Consider the following 13,902-nt stretch of genomic DNA (forward strand, 5'->3'; position numbering starts at 1 on the left):
TATACACTTCGGTGTAGAACTTAAAAGATGTATGGAGTCGCATTCTGCAATGGTAACTGGTACAATTGCTTTTCTTGATTCCAAAATACTTTAATTGATTTAAAGGATATGAAAGTAGGAATTTTGAATACTAAGACGTTAAAAAATAACTATAGTATTGACATTTTGACTGACGAATTCAGACGATGTACTATCAGAAATCGGGTGCATCCCAATAGTGCATTCAGAAATATAAGCAATTATAAAAAAAACTACATAAACCGCCTCACCAGAAAATCCCACCGAGGTAAAGTGTGGGGGAAGTGGTGGGGTTTTTGTCACCGAAATAGTCGTGAACGTCTACAATAAGGTTTGCCAGAACTAAATACATACCACCCACGAGAGTACTAAGTTATCTCGTTTTTTGTAACAAAAATGAGCCGGGAATTGTAGGTTAGTTAAAGGAGGTTAGTTGTAAATTAGTTATTGTCTTACTAATTGAAAACTCTTATACAAAGGATGATCCCCATTACTGATAGTGAGCAATGATCTATGAGCAATTCCATAAAAAAAAACTGCATAAAAAGCTTCACCAGAAAATCCCACCACGCCAAAAGAAACGATATTTATTGAATATTTAGAAAAAAAGGTGCTCACTTCACCGTTAGCCAATATTTGGCTCTCCTGTTCCCCTCCAATGACGAAAATCCGTCCATTCATATGTGCAATACCCGGCAATATTCGTCCAATCTTCATTGGACTGGCCATCGTCCACACCTGACTAAAAGTGTCAAACTTAAGCACAGAATCGTACGTATACTCCCATGATCTTGTTTGATCAATCTGAAAAAAGGAGAAACATATTATAAATTTCAGCTCTTACGGTGTTACAATGGGACTACAAGTCGCCATTAAACTCACATCATTAGTCACAAACAAAACATTTTCTACTGTACAAAGAAAAATCCATTCCACTTAGGTAAAATTAAATAAGAAGTTGTATTGCGGGTGGAACATCCTAAAATTTTTAAGGTGATGGTATCAAATTCTGTCACTCCCAGAGTAACTGCTAAAATACTGATTTATAATTTTGAAAAAAAAACTTTAAAATATTAATTATAGCCTTCATTTGCATTCTCATCATAGGTTTTCCAGTTCTTGATGTTTCTTCTTTTTTTTAACGTTACCTAGGATCTACCGCGATTTGAAGTTCGTTATATTTCCCATTACATACCGTTCCTTGATTAGCCTCGATATTTTCACTATCCTTAATAGTATGTTATCAATAATAAGATTTCATTCTCGCTACGTGATCTTAAGTTTCTTAATTGGTCTTGAAAGTACTCGCATTTTTATTTACCAATTACCTTTGTAATCATTTCTAAACAGATCTTCAATCAATTCGTGCAGACTTTGAACTTTTAATGGTCCTGACAAGAGAACTATCATGATTTAGCATAGACATGCCTGATGTGACCAGAGAACAAAGATGGCAGGATCAAGCAGATCTAAGCCATATGCCAGCATCCAGATTGCCGAACATACTTCTCCAACGGCAAGTAGAAGGAACACAGCTATAGAGAGGGCATAAAAATACGTTCCAAGGACATAGGGGCAAGAGAGGCATGCCATTAGCACAAGGGTATTCCCCAAGTGGGAGTATATCTATTACCCACCTAAGATGATAAAGGAAGATAATTTCTTTAAGGAAGATAGTTGTTCGCTAGTATCCGTCGATGGCAGTTCATAATTTTTTGGATTTTGGGCAAATCACGGATATTGGCGAATGACTCGCTTTTATGGTTGTTAGGTATTTGGTTTTAATTCTTGTATTTTTTAGCATTTATTGAGTTTTATTCATCTTTTAATTTTTTTTTGTTTTTTCATTGTTTTTTTTGTTTCTTTTCACATTGACTTTCTTCATTGCTTTTTGTTGGTTTTTTTTGGGAACTTTTCTTAGATACATTATTTCGTTTCGCGCTGAAGAAGAGAGGCGGTTGTCCTCTCGAAATATTCGCTTTGTTTGTTTATTCAGTGTTCTCGTTTGGCCTTAAAAACCCCATTTTAGAGCGTTTCCTTTTCTTATATGATGATAAAGGCTCTGCACTCACGCTTTGTGTGCCTCTAAAAGCACTGGAGAAGCGGAGGTATAATGTAAAAAGTTTAACAATTTTAAATTCTACCAACTTAACAAGTTTTATTTTATTTAGATTCAAATCTGCCGTTTATACTGAATCTCACCATCTAACTTATACGGTATGTATTAGTAGTGGCAGTTTTATTCTTCCCGTGGATTTTTCATAGAAATATGTGTCCCTTCTGAGTCCCCTCCCTCTCGTATCCAGAGCACGTCCCTCTTTTGCCACCAAACCCCTCCCCCAGATGTTTGTGTGCATTTCAGTGTTGATGCATTTGGTTAGACCTGTCTTATAATTCATTTTTTGTTTTTCATTTTTTTTTTTATAAGTTTCGAAGCCTTAAACTTTTAGACAAATACAGATGCTACTCTTAAAATTAACTAAAGAATGCTTTAAACAAGAAATGGCTGAGATATTATGTCAGACAATGGCTGAACTTTGGAGGGATTACTCCTGCCACCGATGTACTTTACTAATTGATGATGTGGCCCATATTCTTGCAGAGTATTAGCACTTCGTCTGAAAACTTACATAAAACTTTCGCACTTTTTTTTTGCATTCCTCGATCAAGAAAATGTGTTTCTTGTCCCTTTTTCGAGGCTCCACAGATAACGTCACGAGACTTCCTTTCTTGGACCTCATGTCTTCTGAACCCTTTCGTGTGCCCCCTTCAGATTGAAAACTTACATAGAACTTACGAACTTTCGTTTGCATCCTCCAATCAAGAAAATGTGTTTCTTGGCTCTCTTTCGTGGCTCCACAGATAACGTCACAAGACTCCCTTTCTTGAATTCTACGTCTTTCTGAACACTTTTGAGAGCCACCTTAAGACTGATATCTTTCAGGCAATCAACTGATTCTTGCAAAGCACGAGTTGATATGAGAGGAAGTCGAACATGAACTAAAATCTCAAAGACGTATTGGCGACGCTCGTCTAAACTAGATTTAATCCACCGAATTGCACTGTCGAATACCTAAAGAGGAGAAACATTATTATTAATTATAGAATATATTGCTTTGAAAAATGCAAATTCAACATCCGAAAGATTAAACAGACGAGAGGGATAATAGCCTACGTTCGTCTAAAAAGATTGGATTCGTCGGATTCATAGACCCGACGGATTAAGCATCAAAAAAAAATTCGACGCTCAAGGAAAAAAAATCGACTCTCGATGATTTAAAGTCGACAAGAAAGAGAGATAAAGTCAACGGTTGTCTAAACAAGACTTGGTCCTTTAGATTCTGCTGTCAAAACTTTAAGAGAAGACACTGCTTCTATTTATATAAAATGTTGACTTCAGAGACAAGAAATTTGGTAAAACTAGACGCTCTTGACATTTAAGTCTAAAAGGCAGAGATAAAAGTATGCATATAGTCTAAAATAGATTTGATCCATCGAGTTCAATGCACCAAACACTTTAAATTCGACAAAAATAGACAAGAATCAACAGTTGCCTGAACTAGAATCGATCCTCGGATTACACTCCCAAGCAGGGGAGTAGCTCCAGCATTTTTATTGGGGGAGCAAGAGGGGTCCATATACGGATAGTCAATAGTTTTTCTAAAAAATATTGGGGGCAACTCCCCACCCCCTTTCCGAAACGACACCCCTGCTGCCAAGTAACTAAAAAGAAGACACACGGCACTCATCTATGGGATTGTTACATTTCGGGGGATACAAATTTTAAGAAAATCCAACGTTCGAGAGGTGCCAAAACGTTGGTATCCCCTCCTTATTTAAGGACGCCATAGTCTTTCCTGCACAAAATGACGTATCTCCTCTTTACTCAAGGACGTCCTAGTCTTTCCTGCACCCAAGGACATATCTCCTCCTTATTCAAGGACGTCCTACTTTTTGTTTGGCGCCAGATGTACAAAAAACAAGATTTTCCTATTATCCTTAATCTGGTAAACGTGACCTAACCAGCTGAGCCTTTATTTCATTATAGCCCAACAACGTGGAATCAAACCACAGTTTCCATACACCTTATTGTTTGACAATTGGTTATTCGAACGATCCTTAAACAACTCTTTTAAAGAAAGAGTAGCACATTTTAACTCAAAATTTTGAAGCACCCACTTTTCAGAGCTATACTTCACCCCTTGTCAGTACTGATTTTTCATATTCTAATGTCATATCGAAAACTTATCTTCCTGTTCGTCCAAAGTTTTCTCGACAGCAAAAAATACTCTGCGCCTTGTCTATTTTTATTTTACTCCTCTGTATTTACCATTATTTTATCTATACAAGTGTTTCGCTGAGGACGGCTCTTGGGTAGAAACCGAAATATTCAATTCAAGTTTGAACAAATTTCCCTGTCTTGAAAATTCCCTTTAGTTAGTTTTTATGATGGAAAGCAGGTGCTTTGTCGTTGTTACCCTACCTTTCTCCCAAACTTTTTTCAGCAGGGAAAAATACCCTACACCTTGGCTACTCTACTATCTGCATGTTCACTGCATCAACTACCCAGGGAATACCCAGGATAATACCCAGGATAATACCATCAACTACCCAGGATAATACTACCCAGGGAAGGGAGGCTATTCACTTAATCGAACTTATCGTTACCAGTCATTTCCTTCGAATATTCCTTGTCTAAGCATTCTCATACAAAGCACTAATCACTTTAATTTAGTTATCTGGTATACCATATAAGTATAGAAGCTTCGCTAAAGCTCTTCTACCTTATCAAACCAATGCCTATTCACAATCAGTAAAACTGAGGGCTAAAGGGGTCTGATAATTCCGCAGTGGCTTAATTTCATCAAAATCCTGGGGGGGGGAGAGCAAAGTTGGAGCCAATTTTTCAAATCAAGTGAAAGTGACAGTGAAAACTAAAAAACGTGTCATATGTTACCATAAAAGCAAAGATGTACTGAAGAAAACTGACCTGTTTCGCTTGATACTTGAGTTATGCGGGCTTATCTTAATTTTGACAATATTTTTTACAAAAAACTAAATTTCAGCTGAGGGGGGGCAAACTAAGGTTTGGGGGGAGGCAAACTGAGGTTTGGGGGCAGTGTCTGGAGGGGGTAGGTATCCCCCCCCCTGCCCCATAGCAAATTACGCCCCTGTAATTCAGGCACTTCTCAGTTATTGATATAAGAGCGAAAACTTGGCCAACGCATCTTCCCCCCTCCTAAAACCTACAGTTCTTTTCTTAAAACTTTATCTACGGCATTTCTAAGTCTAAAAAGTATCATCATGCTAAGATAGTTCTTGCTCTTCCTTTGACTTTGTCTTCTTAACATTAATTTTCAAATCTATTCTCGCATTCTGGATTCTTAAGCCTACAAGATTCGTTCATTTTCCTATTGTTTTATCGAGGGCATTCAAACTATCTGAATAACTTAAAAGTAGGAGAGTTTTAAATTCCAATTTCATGCCCTGATCTCCCACAGCTCTTGCTAGTTCTTATAAATAATTCATATTAACTGGGGGTAAGACCAAACTTATTCCCAAGAGAAGTGGAAAACCTCCGTATTTACATGTCCTTTATGTCCCCTTTGACGTTATAGTCTAACTGAGGGGGTGGACATACAATTTCTAGCATAAGAAATTCATTATTGAATGAATTAATTAATTTTCTCAACCCAACACCATACAACATAATAACAAAACAAAGCGGTCCCAATGGAGAGCTGAGCTTGTAATTGTTTGGTGAACCGAACATATGAATTAGTACTTCGACACGAAAAAAGTAAATAAATAACTTAAAAAACCGAAAATATTAAAAAAAGAATGCGGGCAAAACTGAAAGCATTCCACATACGAGCAAACTAAAAAAAAAAAAAATATATAAACAAAAAAAAACATAGAATATACTTATGCTCCATAAATAGGCTCCTTAAATTACACTAATTATGTCCAAATGACTCAGTTGGGATTTTATTCATATTTTTTTTTTATTTAACTGAAGGAAGTCGACGCAATTTAGAACGCTTAAGAACCGAAAAATGAGGATGAACAAACAGAGATTTCTTATAGATATGATTAATCGGTTTTGTATTTTAGAAGACCACACCGCATCTCTTATATACTTTAAGTCTGACATATTTAAGAAAAAATGTTTTCTGACTCCGATACATTTTTAAGTTGAACGACAATTACTGTTTGTTAACTGTGTTTAGGTGACAATAATAGCAATAATAATAATAACAGGGTTTGGACAGGTCGGTTCGTTTCAAATTATAGGCTCTGTCCTATTTTTATAGGATTTCCCGGGCCCAAATATAGGATTCGGAAGTCCTCGGGATCAGATCTGTGGTAGATGGCGCGGGTTGCCTGGTCACATAAATTCGTCATTTCCTGGGTTTTTGCATTTATTTATTTATTTATTTTTTTATTTCAAATACAAAATGTACAAATAGTAAAAAACAGTAAAAAATCAGTTACACATACTGTGCCAACAATTGACTGATACAGGTAAAATATTTGGAATCACTCTTGCTGCTTCTTGGGCATTAATTTGGACACGAGGTCAGTTTTTCTCTTTGCCAGAGACTGCTCCATCCTCGCAGATTCTACCATCTACTGTGTTTCACTTGTTCTGGACTTCATAGCTCCTACGAGCAAAAGAAACAGCTAGGGCAATGTCTATGGAACTCTTGGAGTTGGCCGCCTTCTTTCTTCTGTTTTTTGCTTCCTGAAGTAGAATTTCCGCTACTGCTCTCTTTTCTTACTCTGATACTCTAAGTTTTTTCTTTTCGCTTTCCCTGTCATCTATTTCTTTCTTTTTGTTGTGAACCTCCTGCAACTTCCAGTTGCTGTCCTCTTCAAAAGCTGTTTTCTCCTTCTCGGATAGCTCTTCTTTTTTCTTTTCATCCAGATATTGTTGATACCGAGACTGTGCAGAACGTGCAAGATTCAACAGTTCTTTTGTAAAAACAAACCGTTCTGGTTTTCCTCCATAAAGCCTCAACGTGTCATATACCATGAGTCTGGCATCCAGAACGCGTTCAGACATCAAGGCCTGGTCTTTACCAAGAATCCTACCAGAACGCGAGAACCAACGCTCAACATATGCGTTGCCATGCGACAACGTCGGCACCGCTTTGATAAGCTTGGTAAATTCCGGGTACTTGCTGTCCCCGCGCTCATTCACAAGTCCAAAACAATGGCTCCAAAAATGATCGATCCGAGTAATGTCCTCACGGGGTCCAGTTTCCGTTCGCAAAAACAGCCACTCAGCCTGGACGACGTCTGAGCTAACTTCAATTGCAATCTCGCATGCCACAACCACTATGTCTGCAATGCTTCTTGAATCCTTCATCTTGTTCGGACTCAAACAGCGTAAAGCCTCTAGAAAACTATCCTTTTCTAGAGGACATTTGTTCAAAATATGGCGAATACCGCAATAAAATGTTTTCGCACATTGACATAGAAAATGGCCTTGTCTTTCAGTGTTGCTTTCTCACCGAAAGCTCGTTCCACATTTTCTGGAACTATGGGCTTTTCTGCAAATTTTTCAGCAAGGTTCAATATTTCTGGTGAGAAATTTTCAGTCTCGGTCACGAAATCTGGAGTAAAGACCCGTCCGCAAAGCGTCAAAACTAGTCTTTTGATCTCTGAGTGCAGAACATGAATGAGAGGCTCTTCTTTCTGGAACAGTTGGGTGAAACTCATGAACAGTTCTGCTGAGGCTAGAACAAACTCAAGTTGGGCCTTCATCGTCGCACTTTTGATATAAGCCACAATATTCAGAAATTTGGGAGTGGACAGAAGATTCTTCAGTTTTTTATCTCTCGGCACAAAGTTCAGGAAGTACTCTAAGATTGCCGGCCACTACTGCATGTTTCTAGCGAGGGCACGTCTGATTGTCAGCCAGTGGCTTGGCACATGCTTCATGAAAGCATTCTCTGGCACTCCCACTTTCTTTTGGCACTTTCGATAGTCTTCACAACGTGCAGGACAGCCGTCAAGAAATGAATGCACAAGAATAACAAAGTCGGAACTTTCTTCTCCGAACACCTGAAGACCTTTCAAGAAAGCGTTATGAATAATATGGATGTTGCAAGTACCAATGTTCAACATCCCTTCCCCGTCACTTTCTTTTTTTCGGCAATGATCTTGTTCCATACGCTTTTGTTGACCTTTGGTCGGTCACTTCCAAGCGTGATCAGTTTTTCAAGTGGCAGCTGATTCTGATCAATGGCTGACACAATCTTCTTATACAGGTCATCACAAGTGGCACGGCCCATAAAAATTGTGCATGAATTACTACTCTGCATTTCGTTTGCATATGAGGACCAATATCGAACACGTATCTGTAACTCTTTAATACCAGTCTTGTTGTTTGTCTCGTCCAATTCTAGTACAAAATAAGAATGAATGTCCTTCACAAGCATTTGCTTACAGTAAGGATGCAGTTCATTGGTGATCAGATACATAAGTTTCCTTCGCACATAGGGACATTCCGTCGGGGATCTTACCGAGGAACATCGCAAGGAAGGTTGCGACAACATGGTCTGAAGAGTTAGCAGACATGGAACTCCGTGCCATCTGAAGTGCCCATATTAACTCAGATTTATAAGCGGCATCACACTCACAAAACATGTTTGTACCAACTAATGGTTTATCCTTGGTTGTTTCATCAACTCGAGATTTTCCGGTCAGGTGAAGCTGTAGTGGATGTAGTTGAGCAGTAACTGCGGCTTTGTGTTCTGCAGATCACACATATTGGTTTAGCTGAGCAACCCCAGCTGTGCAACCAAGATTTTTCAAGCAGAGTTCGCAAAAGAATGAGGACTGGTCGTTTCCAGTCTTACACCATTCACCAATCTTTCTACCCCTACAATCCGTCTTAGCAAGCCATGAACTATTGAACTTGGTATGCCCCATACTTAATTACCAAGCATCACCGGCAAAATAGCATCCCGCGGTTAAAAGGCCATAAAAGAATAAATGTGGATATGTCCAAAACTGGGCCGTATTTGCATCAGCCTTTTATAGCGTTCAGCGAGGAAACGCATAAGTCGCAAGAACTCACAGTTTCATTAAGAAGAGACTGCTAGCCTATATACTGATCTTTGCTCATTTTGGATAGACTTAAAATGACAAAAAACAAAACATAGGCTACTAAGTCAACACAACAGCATAGCCCAGGCAAAAGCAGCTTACTAATCCCAACACAAAGCATTAGTTAAGTTCAAACAGCTCAACAGTTGTAATCAATTTATTGATCTTCACCGAAAGACAGCACAGTCTACAAGCAGAGTCAAAAGCAAAGAAAAGCACATCTCGGCTTACTTAACAAGCGGTGAAAATAGCAAATCATGAGCAATGTTCTTGGTGCTCTTCAGCCGAAAATATAGGAATAATAGGATTTTAGCCAAAATATAGGCATTTTATAGGAGTGCATTAAAATATAGGAATTTATAGGCGAGTCCGAACCCTGTAATAATGATAGTTGAAGTAAGAAATTGTTAAGCATTCTCACTGTTTTTTTTTTTATTAAATATTTAATATTCTGCTGTGGTTTTATGTGTTATATACACAGCAATTTAAATAAAATACAACGACACAATGACTGATGATTTTTACAGCCAAAATTTAAAAATGGTAGGAGAAAACTCATTCACTCAATATTTTGCATCTATATAAGATAAACGTAATGGCCAATAGCTATTCAAAATTATTGAAGTGGGCATAAAAGAACATGGAGCCCCCATTGGACCACCAATGAATTGAATTTTATATTTTTGACGAGTTTATCCAAAACAAAGAGAAACAGTAATGGCCAATATCTATTCAAAATTATTGAAGTGGGCATAAAAGAACATGGAGCCCCCATTGGACCACCAATGAATTGAATTTTATATTTTTGACGAGTTTATCCAAAACAAAGAGAAACAGTTAAAAAATCTATTCTGTGAAAAAAAAAATCAAGGTACAAAGATTGCATAGGCTATAGGTTAATATTTTTGTCTTTTTTTTCTAGACATAGAAATTCAATACAGAATGCGAGCCTACATCTAAATTATACAGATCAAAATAACATATAAATCTATTGACTTAATTCATTGCTATATTCTTTTTAAATGTAAAACGAAGGTTTTATTGCAAATTCAAAAAAGGGATGCTCTAGGGCACAAAAAAAGAGATAAAAAATATCTATCGGAGAACTATGATTAAATTGAGGCCTTTTTTTTAAGGCATTGCGAAATGATGGGGAAAGGCTTAAACTTCAAAAATAAAATTTTTGAGATGTAATTATTTAAAGATAGCATAAAAAATAAGATTTTGGGGTAAGTTTTAGACAACTTTCTAAAAGTTCAAATTTCTGCGACTAATTTCTGCTTAAAAAGAGCCAAAATTGCTGAGAAGGATAAATTAAAAGCTGAGGAATAAAATATAAGAAATCAGTAAAATAAATAATAAAAAACAATAAAAGAACAAAGGAAGAAAAATGAGAAGGAATAAACATCTGTGGATGATATTGGTTTACCTACCTGATACTCTTCATCAATCCGCAAGTCTTCAGAAGCTAAAATTGTTAATAAAATATCTTTGGGTAATTCCAAAAACTCCTCTTCCTTCACTACTTCTACAAAATTCTGACAAACAAAATTAAAGGCAGCCTCTGATAAAGTCTTGAAGTTATGATCCTCTGCAAACCTAAAATGCATTGAAAAGGGGTGAAACCACCGTTCACCTCTATATATTAGGAGGAGGGGTTAAGTCAAATAACCCATCAGGTGTAAATAAACGTTGCATGTAAGAATTGTGATTCTTCGTTTTTGACGCGCAAATAAAAAATTCTGTAGTGTCCCCCTGCCGTCATCCGCGAGAAAACTGAAAGCGAACCAACAAAATATACTTCAACCACCATTAACACACAACAACGTTGAGCGGGCAGCATACTTACGAACACTCCTCCTCCATTCCACCCTGTTCTAAGCTTCTACTTTGGCCCAACCCCAATAAATCCCTGATGATTTTAAAACATCGGTACAGTTGCACTTAATGGTACACTATAGACTGTCAAAGGAATGCAGTGATGGAGACCCGTAAAGCGGGTAAATGCTATCTAAATTGATCGAAGAGCGTGATTTCTAATTAAATTTACAATATTTAAAATGTTGTTTTTTGGGGTTTAGGGGGGGGGGAGGTACCTAGGTTAGGTTACTTATTTAATATATGCTATACTTTACCCCCCCCCCCCCCCCGATGTGCAAATATATAGCCCAAATTTGTTTCTAAAGCATTATATATTCATCCTATTTTATTACCATTAACCAAACCTGACTTCTTTCGTGTGTACCATTAAGCGCAACAGTACCAAAACATCTTATGACAATCCCAAACTATACTTGGGTGTCTTACTATTCCTAGGGCTATACATTGTCTCGCTTTTGTTCAGGTCCGACACCTCATGGCTCAATTTCACCTCAGCTTTTTTAAATAAGGAGCGTTTTAAACAAAGCCCGAGCAACAATGAAAGATCAGTTTTATTATTTGAGGAATATACAGTAGAGGTAGTCTTATAAAATTGGCATACCGACCCATATTATTATAAGCACAGAGCATTTGGATTCAATCAGTCAATAAATTTAGGAAAGAAAATACACAACAAATCTTCATTCGTAGTTTCTGATACCGAAATAATTTTTTTAAAACCCACCTCTCCTCTGTGGCACCAATAAATAAAAAAAACAAAAAAAAAATAAACATTTACAAAACACTGCCACCTACATTTTAAATTACATAAAAACAGCAGCCGAAGAGTGGTCTTCGCATTATTGTACTACTACCTCCAAAAACTACAATAAAAAAAAATACTCTACTGCAGAGAGGACGTCCTCCCGCTACAGGAACTCCCCACTTATGGTGGCCACTTTACACCATTTACAAACGAACATTCTCTAAATTCTAATTCTAAGAAGAAGCCATTAGAACAAAAAAAAATCCTCTCCCACCCAAAAAAACCTTTAAAAAAACATTACGGTATCATTTAAGCTTATTTTAACAATACATGAAAAAACACTATTTTAAGCGAATCAAAAAGCTGAAATGACAACACTGCCTTAAAATTAATTTTCTTTCTTTTCCTTTTCTTTTCATTTTCTCCATTCTGGATTTTCAGCTGCTATCTAAAAAAAAAAATAAACTAAATTCTATTTAAGTAACTGGCAACGCTCTTCTCACCCATACTCACACCCCCCACTCAGAAACTCCAACTTTCTTTCTCACTCCTTGTTTTCTACACACATATTTACATTTACAATTCAAAATCTCAAAAATATTTTCTCCACTCTTCACTTGAATTTAATAATACAATTTTCCTTTCAATTTGACTCTTAAAATATTCCAAACTCACTACTTTCTTTCTTTTTATTCTACTCCACACATAATGGCACATGATATAGCACAGAGAATTCTTCCTTTTTACCTCTAACTCCAAATTTATATCATGTTTCACCAACTTCTTCTTTTCTTCATCACTTTGAACCTTAATTCCGTATCTTTCACTCAAATTAAAAATAAACTGAAAATTCCTTTATTTTCTTTGCACTTGACGAACTCGTGGTCTAAACCATCATTCACCACTTCGACACAAAATGAGCACTTTTTATCTTCGTTTCTCAGGAAACATGACGTTCTATTTCCATATGGCAAATCATAATAATAATAATTTATTATAAGCCAAAAAACAGGCCATACAGAACAGTATTCTTAATTACATTCCACAAAAAAAATTACATAAATATCAAGTTTCACTCAATGATGTCAACGCTTTATTTACATATTTACATAACTGCCTGATTGTCCTTTTTAAAGTCGTTTTCAGGATACCCAGGAACACCAAGTTACCACCCTCAAAATACTTTTCCCTTAATAGAGTAAGTTGCAGGCACTCGGTGAGAATATGGGCCACATCCTCAATACCTAGGTTACATCTGGGGCAAGAGTAGTCCGCATCTGCACCTGGGGCCATCCTATTTCTTTCAAACACTTTTCTATTTTTTTGTGGCAGGCAATTCGCTCGGATCCGAAACCAAGTCCTCAATGTCCTCAGGCAAATCATATGTATCACTTGAAACATAAGGTCTCTTACTTTTGGCTCCATAGGAAATGAATCCAGATTCCTGAATGCACTTTCAAAATCAACAAATAATTCTTTTCGTCTAACACTTGATCTACACTCGATCTACAATGTGAAAACTAGACAATAGAGCAAGTTTAAGCATTTAGGAAGAGTGAACTATATCACTGCATCATGCCAGTCAGAAGTTAAGTTCATAATCGGCCAGACAAGCTCATCCTTCACGGATGAGCTTGCTCATCCGTGAGCTCATCCGTGAGCATCCGTGAGCTCATCCGTGAGCATCACTTCAAGCTCATCAGACAAGCTCATCCTCCTAGTGTTCTCTAACGTGGTTCCCTCCATTTTCCTCTTCGGGAGTTAAGAGTCTGGTAATTTCCATTTTTAATTCTTTGCTATCTGCCATGAGAAGCCCTTTTTGTTGCAGTTGCTTCAATATCTGGACTGAATCTTTTATGAAAGCAGGGGCGTTTGTCTCTGAATTAGTTGGGGTAAAGTTCATTTAGTATGGGAAGCAACCAATTCTTTGTCATTTCAAAGTGAACTTGGGATCCATTTAAAAATTCCAGCGTCATCTGGGTAAGCATATTTTGACATATTTTTCAAAAGTCCAGAACACTAAGACATCCCAATTTCTTTGGACGAAAGAGCATCTTCTTACTCAGTTTTTTCTAGCTCACCGCCCCATATGAAACGCCACACATAGGTTTCGATTTTTTTTTCTATAGGTTCCGGCAGGG

The 13,902-nt window shown here is 37.1% G+C and overlaps 2 protein-coding genes across 2 annotated transcripts in view; both read right to left on the reverse strand.

Annotated features, from left to right (window-relative positions):
- Positions 1–13,902, reverse strand: part of LOC148948053 (uncharacterized) — a 476,379-nt gene that overhangs the window by 252,020 nt on the left and 210,457 nt on the right. The window lies entirely within an intron of this gene.
- The window catches only part of LOC148948058 (actin-binding protein IPP), an 80,126-nt gene that overhangs the window by 25,076 nt on the left and 41,148 nt on the right, over positions 1–13,902 (reverse strand). The window contains exons 5-7 of the mRNA XM_089095675.1: positions 10,569–10,734; positions 2,816–3,091; positions 637–822 (exon numbers count right to left, since the gene is read on the reverse strand). Coding sequence (XP_088951801.1) covers positions 637–822; positions 2,816–3,091; positions 10,569–10,734 — 628 coding nt within the window. The remainder of the gene's footprint in view (positions 1–636; positions 823–2,815; positions 3,092–10,568; positions 10,735–13,902) is intronic.

The sequence above is a fragment of the Artemia sp. Qi Xiang Cuo genome, chromosome 10, assembly GCF_049724085.1.
Source record: "Artemia sp. Qi Xiang Cuo chromosome 10, ASM4972408v1, whole genome shotgun sequence".
Taxonomy (NCBI): Eukaryota; Metazoa; Arthropoda; class Branchiopoda; order Anostraca; family Artemiidae; genus Artemia; species Artemia sp. Qi Xiang Cuo.